Source organism: Schistocerca serialis, chromosome 1 (assembly GCF_023864345.2).
Source record: "Schistocerca serialis cubense isolate TAMUIC-IGC-003099 chromosome 1, iqSchSeri2.2, whole genome shotgun sequence".
Taxonomy (NCBI): domain Eukaryota; kingdom Metazoa; phylum Arthropoda; class Insecta; order Orthoptera; family Acrididae; genus Schistocerca; species Schistocerca serialis.
Window position 1 is genome coordinate 1,219,322,646 of NC_064638.1, and position 15,417 is coordinate 1,219,338,062.

Genomic DNA, 15,417 nt, shown 5'->3' on the forward strand with positions numbered 1-15,417 from the left:
TAACCATAATGAGGAGGTGCTGAATAGGATTGGGGAGAAGAGAAGTTTGTGGCATAACTTGACTAGAAGAAGGGATCGGTTGGTAGGACATGTTCTGAGGCATCAAGGGTTCACCAATTTAGTATTGGAGGGCAGCGTAGAGGATAAAAATCGTAGAGGGAGACCAAGAGATGAATACACCAAGCAGATTGAGAAGGATGTAGGTTGCGGTAGGTACTGGGAGATGAAGAAGCTTGCACAGGATAGAGTAGCATGGAGAGCTGCATAAAACCAGTCTCAGGACTGAAGACCACAACACAACAACTAACCATAACATCAAAAGCATATAACATGATAAAATTACACAGGAGCTGAATAGGAACAATTTGAAAACACAGGCCAGAACCAAAAATGAATTGCCTACATACAGGCCAGAGCACCAAATACAGTCTTACTGTAACGATGAGAACACATAATTATATGAAAGTCTGCACGATTAATCTGAGCAGAGTAATCGTGCACACTCTCTGTCAAATTATGCAGTGGAAAGAAATTGGAAATATGACGAAGCCTAAGGAATTTTGTTACTCTCCAAAATTACAATAACGTGAGAAAGCTTTTCCAACTTACTTCCCAAAATCTTTTAAGGTCTTCTACTAGAAATCGACATTACGCGCAACAAAATTAATGAGAATATGCAAGATTCGAAATCCACGAATTACAAAAAGCCCTGGAGCGGTAATTGATCTGGATCAAAAGCACCAAAATATCCCGTGGATTGGATTTACTTAGACATGCTTACATCATCTAGCAAAAGATACACTATCATAGCCCGGTGGTTTACTGAGTACCACTGACAACTGGACTTAATGATTACTAGACAAGTGCTCAGTGATAACCATTTACAAACATGCTTAGGCAACAGTAAATATTCACCCTTGTGGAGACTAAGAACCAATTTACACACCAATAACAGCTGTCCGCTCTTTCCTACAAGCAAAGTACCAGCCGTATAAGGAAGAGAGTTAACGATACCATGTTTCAGAAATGAGGGAAGCACAGTGTGACAGTAGAATCACGCAGCTCAAGTCGCTACCCCGATTAGTGCTTTCGAGGAACCGCTAGGAACAGATTGATCTATAGTAAAGAACACCAGGAGCGCCGTAGTTCCATTGTTTGGACAGCACACGCTTCTTAGAGGCGGCCGGCTACACTATGTCTGCCAGGTGTCTCCTCAAATCTGTCCTGTTCGGCTGGTCTGTGGTCCTGCACCAAGGTTCCCCACCTTGATACTCGTTCGGTCGTCCTCTCAATTCTACCCTATGTGTCCAGCTGAACTCTATTATGTCGTGTGTCCACTTGAACCTAATTCATCCGACTATTTGGGCAGTGGTACCCGACCGCCCATAGCTGACTACATCTACATCCATACTCCGCAAGCCACCTGATGGTGTGTGGCGGAGGGTACCTTCAGTACCTCTATCGGTTCTCCCTTCTATTCCAGTCTCGTATTGTTCGTGGAAAGAAGGATTGTCGGTATGCTTCTGTGTGGGCTCTAATCTCTCTGATTTTATCCTCATGGTCTCTTCGCGAGATATACGTAGGAGGGAGCAATATACTGCTTGACTCTTCGGTGAAGGTATGTTCTCGAAACTTTGACAAAAGCCCGTACCGAGCTACTGAGCGTCTCTCCTGCAGAGTCTTCCACTGGAGTTTATCTATCATCTCCGTAACGCTTTCGCGATTACTAAATGATCCTGTAACGAAGCGCGCTGCTCTCCGTTGGATCTTCTCTATGTCTTGTATCAACCCTATCTGGTACGGATCCCACACTGCTGAGCAGTATTCAATCAGTGGGCGAACAAGCGTACTGTAACCTACTTCCTTTGTTTTCGGATTGCATTTCCTTAGGATTCTTCCAATGAATGTCAGTCTGGCATCTGCTTTACCGACGATCAACATTATATGATCATTCCATTTTAAATCACTCCTAATGCGTACTCCCAGATAATTTATGGTATTAACTGCTTCCAGTTGCTGACCTGCTATTTTGTAGCTAAATGATAAAGGATCTATCTTTCTGTGTATTCGCAGCACATTACACTTGTCTACATTGAGATTCAATTGCCATTCCCTGCACCATGCGTCAATTCGCTGCAGGTCCTCCTGCATTTCAGTACAATTTTCCATTGTTACAACCTCTCGATACACCACAGCATCATCTGCAAAAAGCCTCAGTGAACTTCCGATGTCATCCACCAGGTCATTTATGTATATTGTGAATAGCAACGGTCCTATGACACTCCCCTGCGGCATACCTGAAATCACTCTTACTTCGGAAGACTTCTCTCCATTGAGAATGACATGCTGTGTCCTGTTATCTAGGAACTCCTCAATCCAATCACACAATTGGTCTGATAGTCCATATGCTCTTACTTTGTTCATTAAACGACTGTGGGGAACTGTATCGAACGCCTTGCGGAAGTCAAGAAACACGGCATCTATCTGTGAACCCGTGTCTATGGCCCTCTGAGTCTCGTGGACGAATAGCGCGAGCTGGGTTTCACATGACCGTCTTTTTCGAAACCCGTGCTGATTCCTACAGAGTAGATTTCTAGTCTCCAGAAAAGTCATTATACTCGAACACAATACGTGTTCCAAAATTCTACAACTAATCCCAAGACAGTGCGGCATTGATACGCGTCCGCTTCACACGAACCAGTAGGCAGCATACTGCCGCATATGACTGACTGACGAACGTATCCCAGTGAAACTGACCTGGCCGGATGTAATCGGTGCTAGCGAGTGCCTTTTGTTAATTATGTCTGTGTAGGTTTCGCACATAGTAGCCTACTGGGTGTAGGGAAACTTAAATCTTGTGAACGAGTACAGGTCACTGTGGAATATGGAAGACTTGAGATACCACCACCGGGCATCGGCATTGCCGCAGTGGATACACCGGTTCCCATGAGATCACCGAAGTTAAGCGCTGTCGGACATGGTCAGCACTTGGATGGTTGACCATCCGGGCCGCCATGCGCTGTTGCCATTTTTCGGGGTGCACTCAGCCTCGTGATGCCAATTGAGGAGCTACTCGACCAAATATTAGCGGCTTCGATCAAGAACACCGTCATAACGACCCGAAGAGTGATGTGCTGGTCCCACGCCCCTCCTACCCACATTCCCCACTGCTGATGACACGGCGGTCGGATGGTCCCGGTCGGCCACTCGTGGCCTGAAGACGAAGTGTAAAAATAAAAAAAATACCACCACCACGATTTACAAAGGAAACTATGGTTCAAAATTGCAAAGCACCTGAGTGTGGAAGCTAAGTGGAATCGCCGATCACAACGTAACAAAGAACATAACACTTCGTGATCAAGTTTATTGAGTATGAGGTATGTAACGTATAGTGTACTTTCACTAAGACTGTTTAAAAAATTCTAGATGTTGCATTTAAAAATAAATCTGAGAAGACCCTAAAGCCGCTCCATAATTCCACCTTGCCTACTTGTGTCTGATCATGTTAGTGTTGCTTGGTGACATAAACTGTACACATGTCCGAAAAAGCGCTTGTTGTTATATTTTTAAATTTGATTCTCTGTTCTTTACGTACGTCAAATACGGATTGAAAGCACGTCGTCAGTGAGACTATTTAGAAGATTATAAGAAATGTACTTAAAATCGAAACTGAGAAGAATGCCTTCAACCATACGTTCGCCCCGTGTAACTATATTCTCCGAATTACTCTAATTGCTTTCATTCGTGCACTCTCTCTTAATGAAAGAAGGCATAAATTTATCTCGGATGGAATAAACTGTAATGGCTCTGAGCACTATGGGACTTAATATCTGAGGTCACCAGCCCCTAGACTTAGAACTACTTATACCTAACTAATATAGGGGCATCACACACATCCATGCCCGAGGCAGGATTCAAATCTGCGACTGTAGTAGCAGCGTGGTTACGGACTGAAGCGCCTAGAGCCGCTCGGCCACATAGGCTGGCTTGGATGGCATATAACGCTTCTTTTTCTCGATGGTATTATCTAGCTAGTGAATGCAGCTGCTGGTTCTTCGCCCTCCATGTCAGTTATCATTTGTGCTACTAGCATGTACATTGCAGTGTAATCCCAAAATTACCAGGCTTATCGATTTCAACACATTTTTGTAGCAATCTCCATTTGCTAGTCATTATTCCATACGCACATACAGTCACTTGTCGAGCTGTTGACAGACACCTGTTGAAAGTGGTTTACATTGCTAACTGGGAATTGTCTCATTAAGTAAGTTTCCTCGTGATGGACTGCTGCCGGCCATGTGTCGGATGTTCGTGGCTGCAGCGGACGTGCTTCATTGATAGGCAATAGTTTCACAGCCGTAAGAACAATCTATTATTGGGCCGAATACGACTTTAGTAGACCTCGAGGCCAATGGAGTCGCGCTGCCACAGCCGCAACTCTGTTCACGCGGCTTTCAACCCTTCACGGCTGAATGACGTCTTGCAATGTCACACAATTCGTTTGACAAAAGACATTGCAACTAAGAAAAACGTTATTTGGTTTGAGTCATAGATGAAATTTCACATTTTTAGAACAAATCAATATACGTACTACACTACTGGCCATTACAATTGCTACGCCAGGAAGATAACGTGCTCCAGACGCAAAATTTAACCGACAGGAAGAAGATGCTGTGATATGCACATGATTAGCTTGTCAGAGGATTCACGCAAGGTTGGAGCCGGAGGCGGCACCTACAACGTGCTGACATGAGGAAACTTTCCAACCGATTTCTCATACACAAACAGCAGTTGACCGGCGTTGCCTGGTGAAACGTTATTGTGATGCCTCGTGTAAGGAGGAGAAATGTGTACCATCAAGTTTCCGACTTTGATGAAGGTCGGATTGTAGCATATCGCGATTGCGGTTTACCGAATCGCGTCATTGCTGCTCTCGTAGGTCGATATCCAATGACTGTTAGCAGAATATGGAATCGGTGCGTTCAGGAGGGTAATACGGAGCGCCGTACTGGATCCCAACGGCCTCGTATCACTAGCAGTCGAGATGACAGGCATCTTCTCCGCATGGCTGTAACGGATCGTGCAGGCACGTCTCGATCCCTGAGTCAACAGATGGCGACGTATGCAAGACAACAACCATCTGCACGAACAGTTCGACGACGTTTGCAGCAGCATGTACTATCAGCTCGGAGACCATGGGAATGGTTACCCTTAACACTGCATCAGAGACAGGAGCGCCTGCGTTGGTGTACTCAACGACTAACCTGGGTGCACGAATGGCAAAACGTCATTTTTTCGGAGGAATCCAGGTTCCGTTTGCAGCATCATGTTGGTCGCACCCGTGTTTGGCGACATCGCAGTGAACGCACATTGGAAGCGTGTTTTCGTCATCGCCATACTGGCGTATCACCTGGCGTGATGGTATGGGGTGCCATTGGTTACACATCTCGGTCACCTCTTGTTGGCCTTGACGGCAGTTTGAACAGTGGACGTTACATGTCAGATGTGTTACGACCCGTGGTTCTACCCTTTATTCGATCCCTGCGAAACCCTACCTTTCAGCAGGATAATGTACGACCGCATGTTGCAGGTCCTGTACAGGCCTTTGTGCATACAGAAAATGTTCGCTGCTACCATGGTCAGCACATTCTCCATAACTGTCACCAATTGAAAACCTCTGGTCAATGGTGGCCGAGCAACTGGCTCGTCACAATACGCCAATCACTACTCTTGATGATGATGAAGCTGCATGGGCAGCTGTACCTGTACACGCCATCCAAGCTCTGTTTGATGCAATGCCCAGCCCTATCTTGGCCGTTATTATGGTCAGAGGTGGCTGTTCCGGGTACTGATTTCTCAGGATCTATGCACCCAAATTGCGTGAAAATGTAATCACATGTCTGTTCTGGTATAATATATTTGTCCTCTTAGTATCCGTTTATCATCTGCATTACTTCTTGATGTTGCAATTTTAATGGCCAGTAGTGTATCACAAGGTTAGATACTACCTCAAAAATTATTCCAAAAAATTAGTGTCGCATCTGTATGGTAGTGTCATACTGTGTGACTGATCCCTTAAAGCTAGCGATGCATGGCGACGCAGGCGGCTAGGCCGTGCTGCGTACTAGGCGGTGGGCACATTAATCAACACTGGAAAGAGGGAGAGGCGGGGGGTGGGAAGTAGAGGCAAGTGCTGCGCAGGGCGCGGTCGGTGTTGGGCCACAAAGGCGCACTGCACAATGGCCGCAGACCTCGCGCAGTCCGCGCCCCGCGAGGCCCATATTTCAAAAACCTCGCCTGCACTCCAGGGCCGGCCCCTTGCAGGTATGCAGCCCGGCCACCCTGTGAGCACCTACCAATGCGATTTGTAGCCTAGAGCCTGCTGCTCTCCTGTATGTATAAGCGTATCGACAGGTGGCCCTCTCGGTTCATACAAAAAGGCAAAAATATTTTCACATGCGATTAGTACTTAATGGTGCAATCAGATCGTTTTACATGGTTAGAAGAGATTTGCACCATCACAAACCAACCAAAGATTTTCACCACCCCTGTACTTAGAAATTCGTAGCACAGAAAACAATCATTTACAATGTGTCCGGATCACCGAATAAAGAACGAAAGACGTTTCTAAAACAATAAAATCGTATGTATGGGAATGCAGACTTTGTCGGCGAATTTCGATAAAGTCTTCCCGTGTTATCAACCAAGTAAGAGCGTCGTTCTGCAGTAAGTTTCGACAAGTTTCTTATTTATCATCATCAGACGAGATGTCGGATTCATGCCAAGTTCGTATTTTTATAGCCATTGGACCGTAAGCTCCTCTACCTCCTGAGCAGCGGCTGGACCAATCATGCTCCACCGGAAGGGGTGTCCCCACGGTGGTGCAGGGAAATCGTGGACGGTGATGGTGGTGATGGCGGCTGCAAGGGGGGGGGGGGGGAGGGGAGGGACTCCCAACTTTTCGTTAGAGGTTCGTGCGTTCGTGTCCTGGTGCTGCCATCCTGTTCCACCCGCTGCCTTCGCCGCTTTAACATCAGAGCAAGTCTTCTGGTTCAGACTGTATACCAATTAGCTTCCTTTCAGAGTATGCTGATGCATTAACTCCATACTTAACAATCATATACAACCGTTGCACAGGTCACACCAGTATTCAAGAAAGATAGAAGGAGTAATCCACTTAATAACAAACCCGTATCATTAACGTCAATATGAAGCAGGATGTGTTCGAACATAACGAATTACCTCGAAGAAAACAGCCTATTGACACACAGTCAACATTGGTTTGGAAGACATCGTTCTTGTGAAACACAACTGCCGGCAGGAGTGGCCGAGCGGTCAGACGGGTAGCTGCCCTCTGTAATAAAAAAACTGAGTTACTGGATCAACGACGAACTGAAACGGATGTCTGCGACATCCGCGCCGAACATCAACGAACGAAAACGAAAAAAAAAGCGGTTCTAGGCGCTTCAGCCTGGAACCGCGCGATCGCTACAGTCGCAGTTTCGAATCCTGCCTTGGGCATGGATGTGTGTGATGTAGGTTACTTAGGTTTAAGTAGTTCTACGTTCTAGGGGACTGATAACCTCATAAGTTACGTCCCTAGTGCTCAGAGCCATTTGAACCATTTGAAACACAACTAGCTCTTTATCTGCATGAGGTGTTGAGAGCTATTGACAAGGGATTTCAGATCTATTCCGTATTTCTGGATTTCCAAAAGGCTTCTGACACTGTACCACACAAGCGCCTTGTAGTGAAATTGCTTGCTTATGGAATATCGTTATGTGACTGGACTTGTGATTTCCTGTCAGAGAGGTCACAGCTCGGAACGTCATCGAGCAAATCAAAAGTAATTTCTGGCATTCCCCAAGGTAGTGTTACAGGCCCTTTGCTGTTCCGTATTTATATAAACGATTTGGGAGACAATCTGAGCAGCCGTCTTAGGTTGTTTGCAGATGATGCTGTCGTTTATCGATTAATAATGTCATGAGAAGATCAAAACAAATTGCAGAAAGATTTATGAAAGATATCTGAATGGTGCGAAAATTAGCAGTTGACTCTAAATAACGAAAAGTATGAGATCATCCGCATGAGTGCTGAAAGGAATTTGTTACTCTTGGGTCACACGATAAATCAGTCAAATCTAAAGGACGTAAACTCAACTAAATACCTAGAAATTACAATTATGAACAACTTAAATTAGACGGAAGACATGTGGGGAAGGCTACCCAAAGGCTGCGCTTTATTGGCAGGACACTTAGAAAATGTAACAGACCTACTAAGGAGACTGCCTACACTACGCTTCTCCGTCCTCTTTTAGAGTACTGCTGCGCGGTGTGGCATCCTTACCCAATAGGAGTCACGGAGTAGATCGAAAGAGTTCAAAGAAGGGCAGCAGATTTTGTATTATAGCGAAATATGGGAAAGAGTGTCGCTGAAATGATACGGGATTTGAGCTGGACATCATTAAAAGAAATGCCTTTTACGTTGCGACGGAATCTCCTTACGAAATTCCGATCACCAACTTCCTCCTCTGAATGAGAAAATATTTTGTTGACACCGACCTACATAGGGAGAAGCGATCACCACGATAAAATAAGGAAAATCTGAGGTCGTATGGAAAGATATAGGTTTTCGTTCTTTCCGCGTGCTATACGAGATTGGAATAATAGAGAATTGTGAAGGTGGTTTGATGAAACCCTCTGCCAGGCACTTCAATGTGATTTGCAGAGTGTCCTTGTAGATGTAGACGCAGAGCGCTCTTGGCATATTCTTGCTACCGGTAAATCCCATGCCGATCTCGTCTGGAAAACGCTGTCCCAATAGACAAGATCGTCATGGGGCAGTTTCTCCACTGCCTCTCTTATGATCGAGTCCCAGAAAACGTTTGTCCGGCACAACATCGCTGTTTGTTCAAAAATTGCACGTATGATCTTCGTCGAGGCTGGGCTCTGCCACAGATCTGTCAGCTTGGCCAAGATGAATGCTTCTCAAATGTTCTGAGCGGCGCTACGAAACACACTGCTGCGTGTGGCCGTTGTATTGCTTGCCATATTAGCAACTGATGCTGAGGACTCCAGGTGTCCATAGTCTTAGTTTATATTTAATTCAGCGAAGCGTGTTTTGTTTTTAGCCGATAATAAGAAAATTGTTTTACTGTTGTTCTCCTCTAACATCTGGGACGCTGACGGCCCACGCTACGGAAGGAACGTCAGACGGCTTATGTCTTCTTCCAGATCGTCTTCCTTCGTTCTCTTGCTTCACTGGAGAGCGCGTTTTATCTGTTTCTCTGAGTTGTGAAAACAATGCCGCGGAATGACGCCTTCACTCGGCTTATAACCCGAGAAGACTTCATCAGAGAAAATCGTCTTTTTCCCTTTCTTTTCAGTATTGGAGTAACGTCCCCCTGCTCAGATGCAGGCTTGAAACCATCGTGGCATACTTTCTATGAGATCATCAAACCAATACTGGCCCTTATTGAACCACTCTACAACGGCGATTCTAGGTAAGTCGCGCAGCGTATGTCGTCATTGTGACCGTCGGAAAGCAGCTCACTTCTATAGATACCTCACATGTTCGATTGGGTTTACGTCAGGGGAAAGTACAGGCCACTCCATTCCGGCCATCTTAGCCGGCTAAAGCAATGTGTTCAAGAGGAAAGTTATCATCCATCAGGATGAAAATGCCACTAGTGGTAACAGAACCTCGTCCGTCTACCACAGAGCAGTGAGATTGCCCTCAACAGCCACTAGAGGTGTACTTCAGCCCCATGTAATGCCATCCAACGCATCATAACCTTACTGTATATCTGGGACACACGTATTGGTGGAACTAGATTCTACTTGGCCTCCTCCTGACACGTTGCCTGCGCTTATCATTCCTGTGGCACTGGTAGATGGGAATGTAAATTCACATTACGCAATCCTTTATGAAGATTTTGATGCGATACATGACGCCTGTAGACTTTTGGAACGCCTTATTCAGTTCTGGTGCACTCAGCCCACGGTGCCTTTGAGTCAAGAGTAGATATCGATCACTTGTACATCTGCCGAAAGTTGTCAGCCCTTGCAGTGTGGCCGGCCGGAGTGGCCGTGCGGTTCTAGACGCTACAGTCTGGAACCGCGAGACCGCTACGGTCGCAGGTTTGAATCCTGCCTCGGGCATGGATGTGTGTGATGTCCTTAGGTTAGTTACGTTTAAGTAGTTCTAAGTTCTAGGGGACTGATGACCTCAGTAGTTAAGTTCCATAGTGCTCAGAGCCATTTGAACCTTGCAGTGTAGGTTCTCAACCCCACCGGACCGTACCGCATCAGTTTGACTCCAGTGCATACGTCGAGCAACTTACCTCGTTGGCAAGCCTTCTGCACGTAATATGATGATGCGGAGCTTACTACAGGTCGCGACTGACCTTCATGGCGTGATGGGTGTTCTTCCTCTCACAGACGTCACTAATGTATCCTTATAGTTTATTTACTTCTAACAAGGGAACCTCCCCATCGCACCCCCCTCAGATTTAGTTATAAGTTGGCACAGTGGATAGGCCTTGAAAAACTGAACACAGATCAATCGAGAAAACAGGAAGAAGTTGTGTGGAACTATGAAAAAAAAGCAAAATATACAAACTGAGTGGTCTATGTGTAAGATAGGCATCATCAAGGACACTCTGAGTACAGGAGCGCCGTGGTCTCGTGGTTAGTGTGAGCAGCTGCGGAACAAGAGATCCTGGGTTCAAGCCTTCCCTCGAATGAAGATTTTAATTTTTTATTTTAAGACGATTATCAAAGTTCAGGCACTTACACATAATCAACTTCGCTCTCCAAAATTCCAGGACATGTTCAGATTTTGTTTGGACATATGCAGGATTTGACGGTCTACACACGGAAAAATTTGAAAACGTTAAGAACATATGTTTTGACAGAGCACAGGGAAAATTGCGCGACCGTGAAACTGTTGCATTCCTTTGTTGCAGTTTATGTGACAAACTCTTCTGTTTTCATAACTTTACTGGGAGCGCCCGCATCTCGTGGTCGTGCGGTAGCGTTCTCGCTTCCCACGCCCGGGTTCCCGGGTTCGATTCCCGGCGGGCCAGGGATTTTCTCTGCCTCGTGATGGCTGGGTGTTGTGTGCTGTCCTTAGGTTAGTTAGGTTTAAGTAGTTCTAAGTTCTAGGTGACTGATGACCATAGATGTTAAGTCCCATAGTGCTCAGAGCCATTTTTTTCTGGGAGTGATTATCACATCCACAAGAAAACCTAAATCGGGTAAGGTAGAAGAATATTTTTACCCATTCGCCAAGTGTACAAGTTAGGTGGGTCGACAACATATTCCTGTCATGTGACACACATGCCGTCACCAGTGTCGTATAGAATATATCAGACGTGTTTTCCTGTGGAGGAATCGGTTGACCTATGATCTTGCGATCAAATGTTTCCGGTTTCCATTGGAGAGGCACGTCCTTTCGTCCTTTCGTCTACTAATCGCACGGTTTTGCGATGCGGTCGCAAAACACAGACACTAAACTTATTACAGTGAACAGAGACGTCAATGAACGAACGGACAGATCATAGCTTTGCTAAAATAAAGAAAGTAAACTTTTCACTTTTTTTTTTTAATCTGACTTTTTTCGCTTTTGTTCGTTGTGTCTGCTCGCGGCGGACACCGTAAGACATCCATTTATGTTCGTTGTTGATCGATTGACTCAGTTTTTTTATTACAGAGGGCACGTAACCCTCTGACCGAACACGCTGAGCGACCGTGCCGGCACACTGGAGGGAAGACTTGAACCGAGGACCTCTCGTTCCGCAGCTGCTCACGCTAACCACGGGACCACGGCGCTGCTGAGCTCGTCTTCTCCTTGATGTTGCCTATCTTGCGCATGGACTACTCAGCTTGTATATTTTACTTATTTTTGTCATAGTTCCACAAAACTTCTTCCTGTTTTCTCGATCGATCTGTGTTGAGTTTTTCAAGGCCTATCCACTCTGCCAACTTATAACTAAATCTGAGGGGGGGGGGGGGGGGTGCGATGGGGAGGTTCCCTTGTAAGGTGAAATGCTGCAATCCATACGAGTGGGGCGCTCTACCCTACTCATAATAACTGTGTGTAAGTTTACATACAACGTCAGGGGCTACATCCTAATCGCTAGAGGAACAATCACAGCAGTAACATACCTGCACGACTTATCTAATGACGCACCACTTTTGTTTATGTGTGTGTTTACTCAAAACTATTATCGCCATTTTAATGGTAGAACACGATGCCAAAGAATGCAAAAATAGTGGATCCATGGTTTATATGCCTCATTACAACTTTAGCTTAAAAGTACTTTACAATCAGTACCAGGTAGCGATGTGTCAGCACCACTTCGTGGGCACACACCAGTGCAAGTTATAGGAAATTGGGCGCTGTTGTCTAATATGAACAAGCATACTGACAGGTGCCGAAGTATTTCCCCTGATTGATAATGGTAGTAATATTTCATTCTGCACAAGCAAGGCATTCGACCAGAAGATTTACTCAAAACCATTCCAGTCCTCCTGTCATGTCCTAACACAGGATAGAGTGAAGACAGGGCGTTTGTAATTTCCGAGCAGTTGGGAGCAAATACTGAAAGACAGACTTCCAGTCAGGCGTATTTGTGGTTCAGCCACAAACACTGACTGGGTACCTACAAAAGGCACGGATTTTGGGACTCGATTGGATGCTCATTTCTTTTATTTTTTATTTACACGTCAAGTTGCGTAGGACCAAACTGAGTAACAACTCTCCAAGTTCATGGAGAGTGTCAGTGCATGAAATTACAGCATAAATCCAATAATAGATACAAATAAAATGTTTATAAACCCGAAAATATCAAGTCATAAGTCTAAGTAAATGCAGTCAACTATACTACAAGAATCATCTTAATTTTCCTAGGAACTCGTCGACAGAATAGAAGGAGTGACCCATGCGGAAACTCACAGCAGGATGCTCCAGGATACTTAGATTTCTGATTAACACTGTTCATTTTCAATCAGACTAACTACTAAACTGACGGATAATTTGAAACATTACAGAAAGAAAAGGATACAGCTGGTTGCACAACAGAAGTCATTGTCTGAGTCCATGGAGGTGAAAGCTAAAAGAAGCAGAAAACACTAGCAACATTGTAAATTACAATTTTAAAAACAGCACTCCAAGTGAGAAAAAGAGACTTCTCTGAGCTTACCCGAGGCTGGCGACGAGCGACAAGGAGTTGGCTCCCAGTAATCTGTGTGAGAACTCTGAATACAAAAATTATGGGTTTCTTATAGGACTGCGGCGGCGCTATATCTCTCCCCTCCTATAATTGGTCCGCCATTCCACCACCCCTCCACAGGCTTCGGCCAATCAGACGAGTGGCTCTTCACCTGCAACCTGCATGATACACCTGGCTAACGGCACTCAAATTCCTCCTCTTCCCCTACTCGGTAGGTAGGTATGTTTCACACCTTTACAGTAACAAACTTCAGGATTGGCAGCAACATAGTTCAGTTGCACAGTTGAACAGTCCTTCCTTTTATGGCTAATAGCAACGTCTTTAACGTCTCCTTGCCCTGCTCTGTGGCTCTCCCAATGACTTTGCGGTTCTCAGTGGCAAGTATCAAGTCTGCTGTCTCTAGTAAGATGTGCCCTATTGTGATCATCTTCTACGGTTTCTACTGTGACGCCTTATAAGAGCGTCTAGGTGGTGGATGTAGTTACCAGTTAATTCTATGAAGTGAAACTTCTCCCCTGGGACGCCTGCCGAGAGCGTCTGCATTTTGCAGGGCTCTAGTGTTACTGTTTGCCTCCGCTAACCTAAACTTTACAACTTTTGTCTGCTCTGTACATTGCATCTCTGATTTCCTGTCTTGTAGTAGCGTTAAGCCGCGCAATATGCAATTTCATACACCGTCAATAGACACTCATTAAAATAGCACATTTCCAAAAAATCTAACAGTAATGGAACGGTGTTTTATATGCATTATTACAATGCTTATGTGACGGCTTGTATTCAGATAGTTTGACAAGAAGACTCAGTGACACTAAATTGCATTCTAAAACCGTGTAAGAACATGAGATGGCATAAGAGTTGTAAGATAGCTGTAAGGCAAAGTGTTGTACCTTCATACACTTTTAATACTCTAACCTGCTGTGTGATAGAAGTTTAATGCATTTTCTCATTCCATTTGTATCTTCTTAGTCAATTTATGAATTATGGTATCACATTTTATGTGCTACATTCCTTTTTCTGATACTATAAAACTACTCCGGAATATTATTTGGTTTTACTATATGTGAAAAATATTCCGGTGTACAACATATGATGTACCTAGGAACAAAGATTTGATTGAAACTTAAAAGCGTTGCAATCGATAAAATACTGTGAATGCAGTATTGAACAGCCTATCCTTTACATTATTTCTCTACTACACACAAATAACGAGTAAATGAAATCAGAAATATTACCGAAAACCAGATACAAGTTAAATACATTTTTAAACATAAGGGACTGGGAACCAACACAAATTTTCATTTTCAAGATAGGTAAAATTGTTGAGACAGTAAAGAAGCTAGGTTCATTCGCTAGTATAAAACTTCCCTTGCTAAAAGACCACCTCATGCTTTTAGTGCAAAATCGTGCCAGATAGGTTTAGTATGCCTTGGCTGTCCACACTTCATGAACGGACGAGTCAAAAAACCTGGTACACCTGCCTAATATCGTGTAGTGCCCACGCGAGCACGCAGAAGTGCAGCAGCACAACGTGGCATGGACTCGAGTAATGTCTGAAGTAGTGTGGGAGGTAACTGATACCATGAATCCTCCAAGGCTGTCCATAAATTTGTAAGAGTATGAGGGATGGAGATCTCTTCTGAACAACACATTGCAAGGCATCCCAGATATGCCCAATAATGTTAATGTCAGAGTAGTTTGGTGGTCAGCGAAAGTGTTTAAACTCAGAAGAGTGTTCCTGAAGCTACTCTGTAGGAATTCGGGACGTGTCGGGTGTCGCATTGTCCTGCTGGAATTTCCCAAGTACGTCGGAATGCGCAATGTACATGAATGAATGTAGGTTATCAAGGCGATCAGACAGGATGCTTACGTATGTGTCACCTGTTAGAGTCATATCTAGGCGTATCGATCGTTCTCATATCACTCCAACTATACGCTCCCGATATCATTACAGAGCCTCCCCTGCTGACATGTACGGTCCATGGATTCATGAGGTTGTCTCCATACACATACACGTCCATCCACCCAACAGAACAGGAAATGAGACCCGTCAGAACAGGCAACATATTTCATCATAAACAGTCCAATGTCGGTGTTGACGGGCCCAGGCGAAGCGTATAGCTTTGTGTCGTGCAGTCATTGAAATCTACAGCAATTTGCGGAGGGGTTGCACTTCTGTACGTTGA

General features: G+C 44.9%; 1 protein-coding gene and 1 pseudogene across 1 annotated transcript in view; both read left to right on the forward strand.

Moving 5' to 3' along the window:
• The first annotated feature begins 2,910 nt into the window (after window positions 1–2,910).
• Window positions 2,911–3,028, forward strand: LOC126427221 (5S ribosomal RNA; annotated as a pseudogene).
• A 3,211-nt stretch (window positions 3,029–6,239) lies between these two features.
• The window catches only part of LOC126456657 (uncharacterized), a 113,754-nt gene continuing 104,576 nt past the window's right edge, over window positions 6,240–15,417 (forward strand). The window contains exon 1 of the mRNA XM_050092404.1: window positions 6,240–6,344. Within this exon, the coding sequence (XP_049948361.1) occupies window positions 6,240–6,344 (105 nt within the window). The remainder of the gene's footprint in view (window positions 6,345–15,417) is intronic.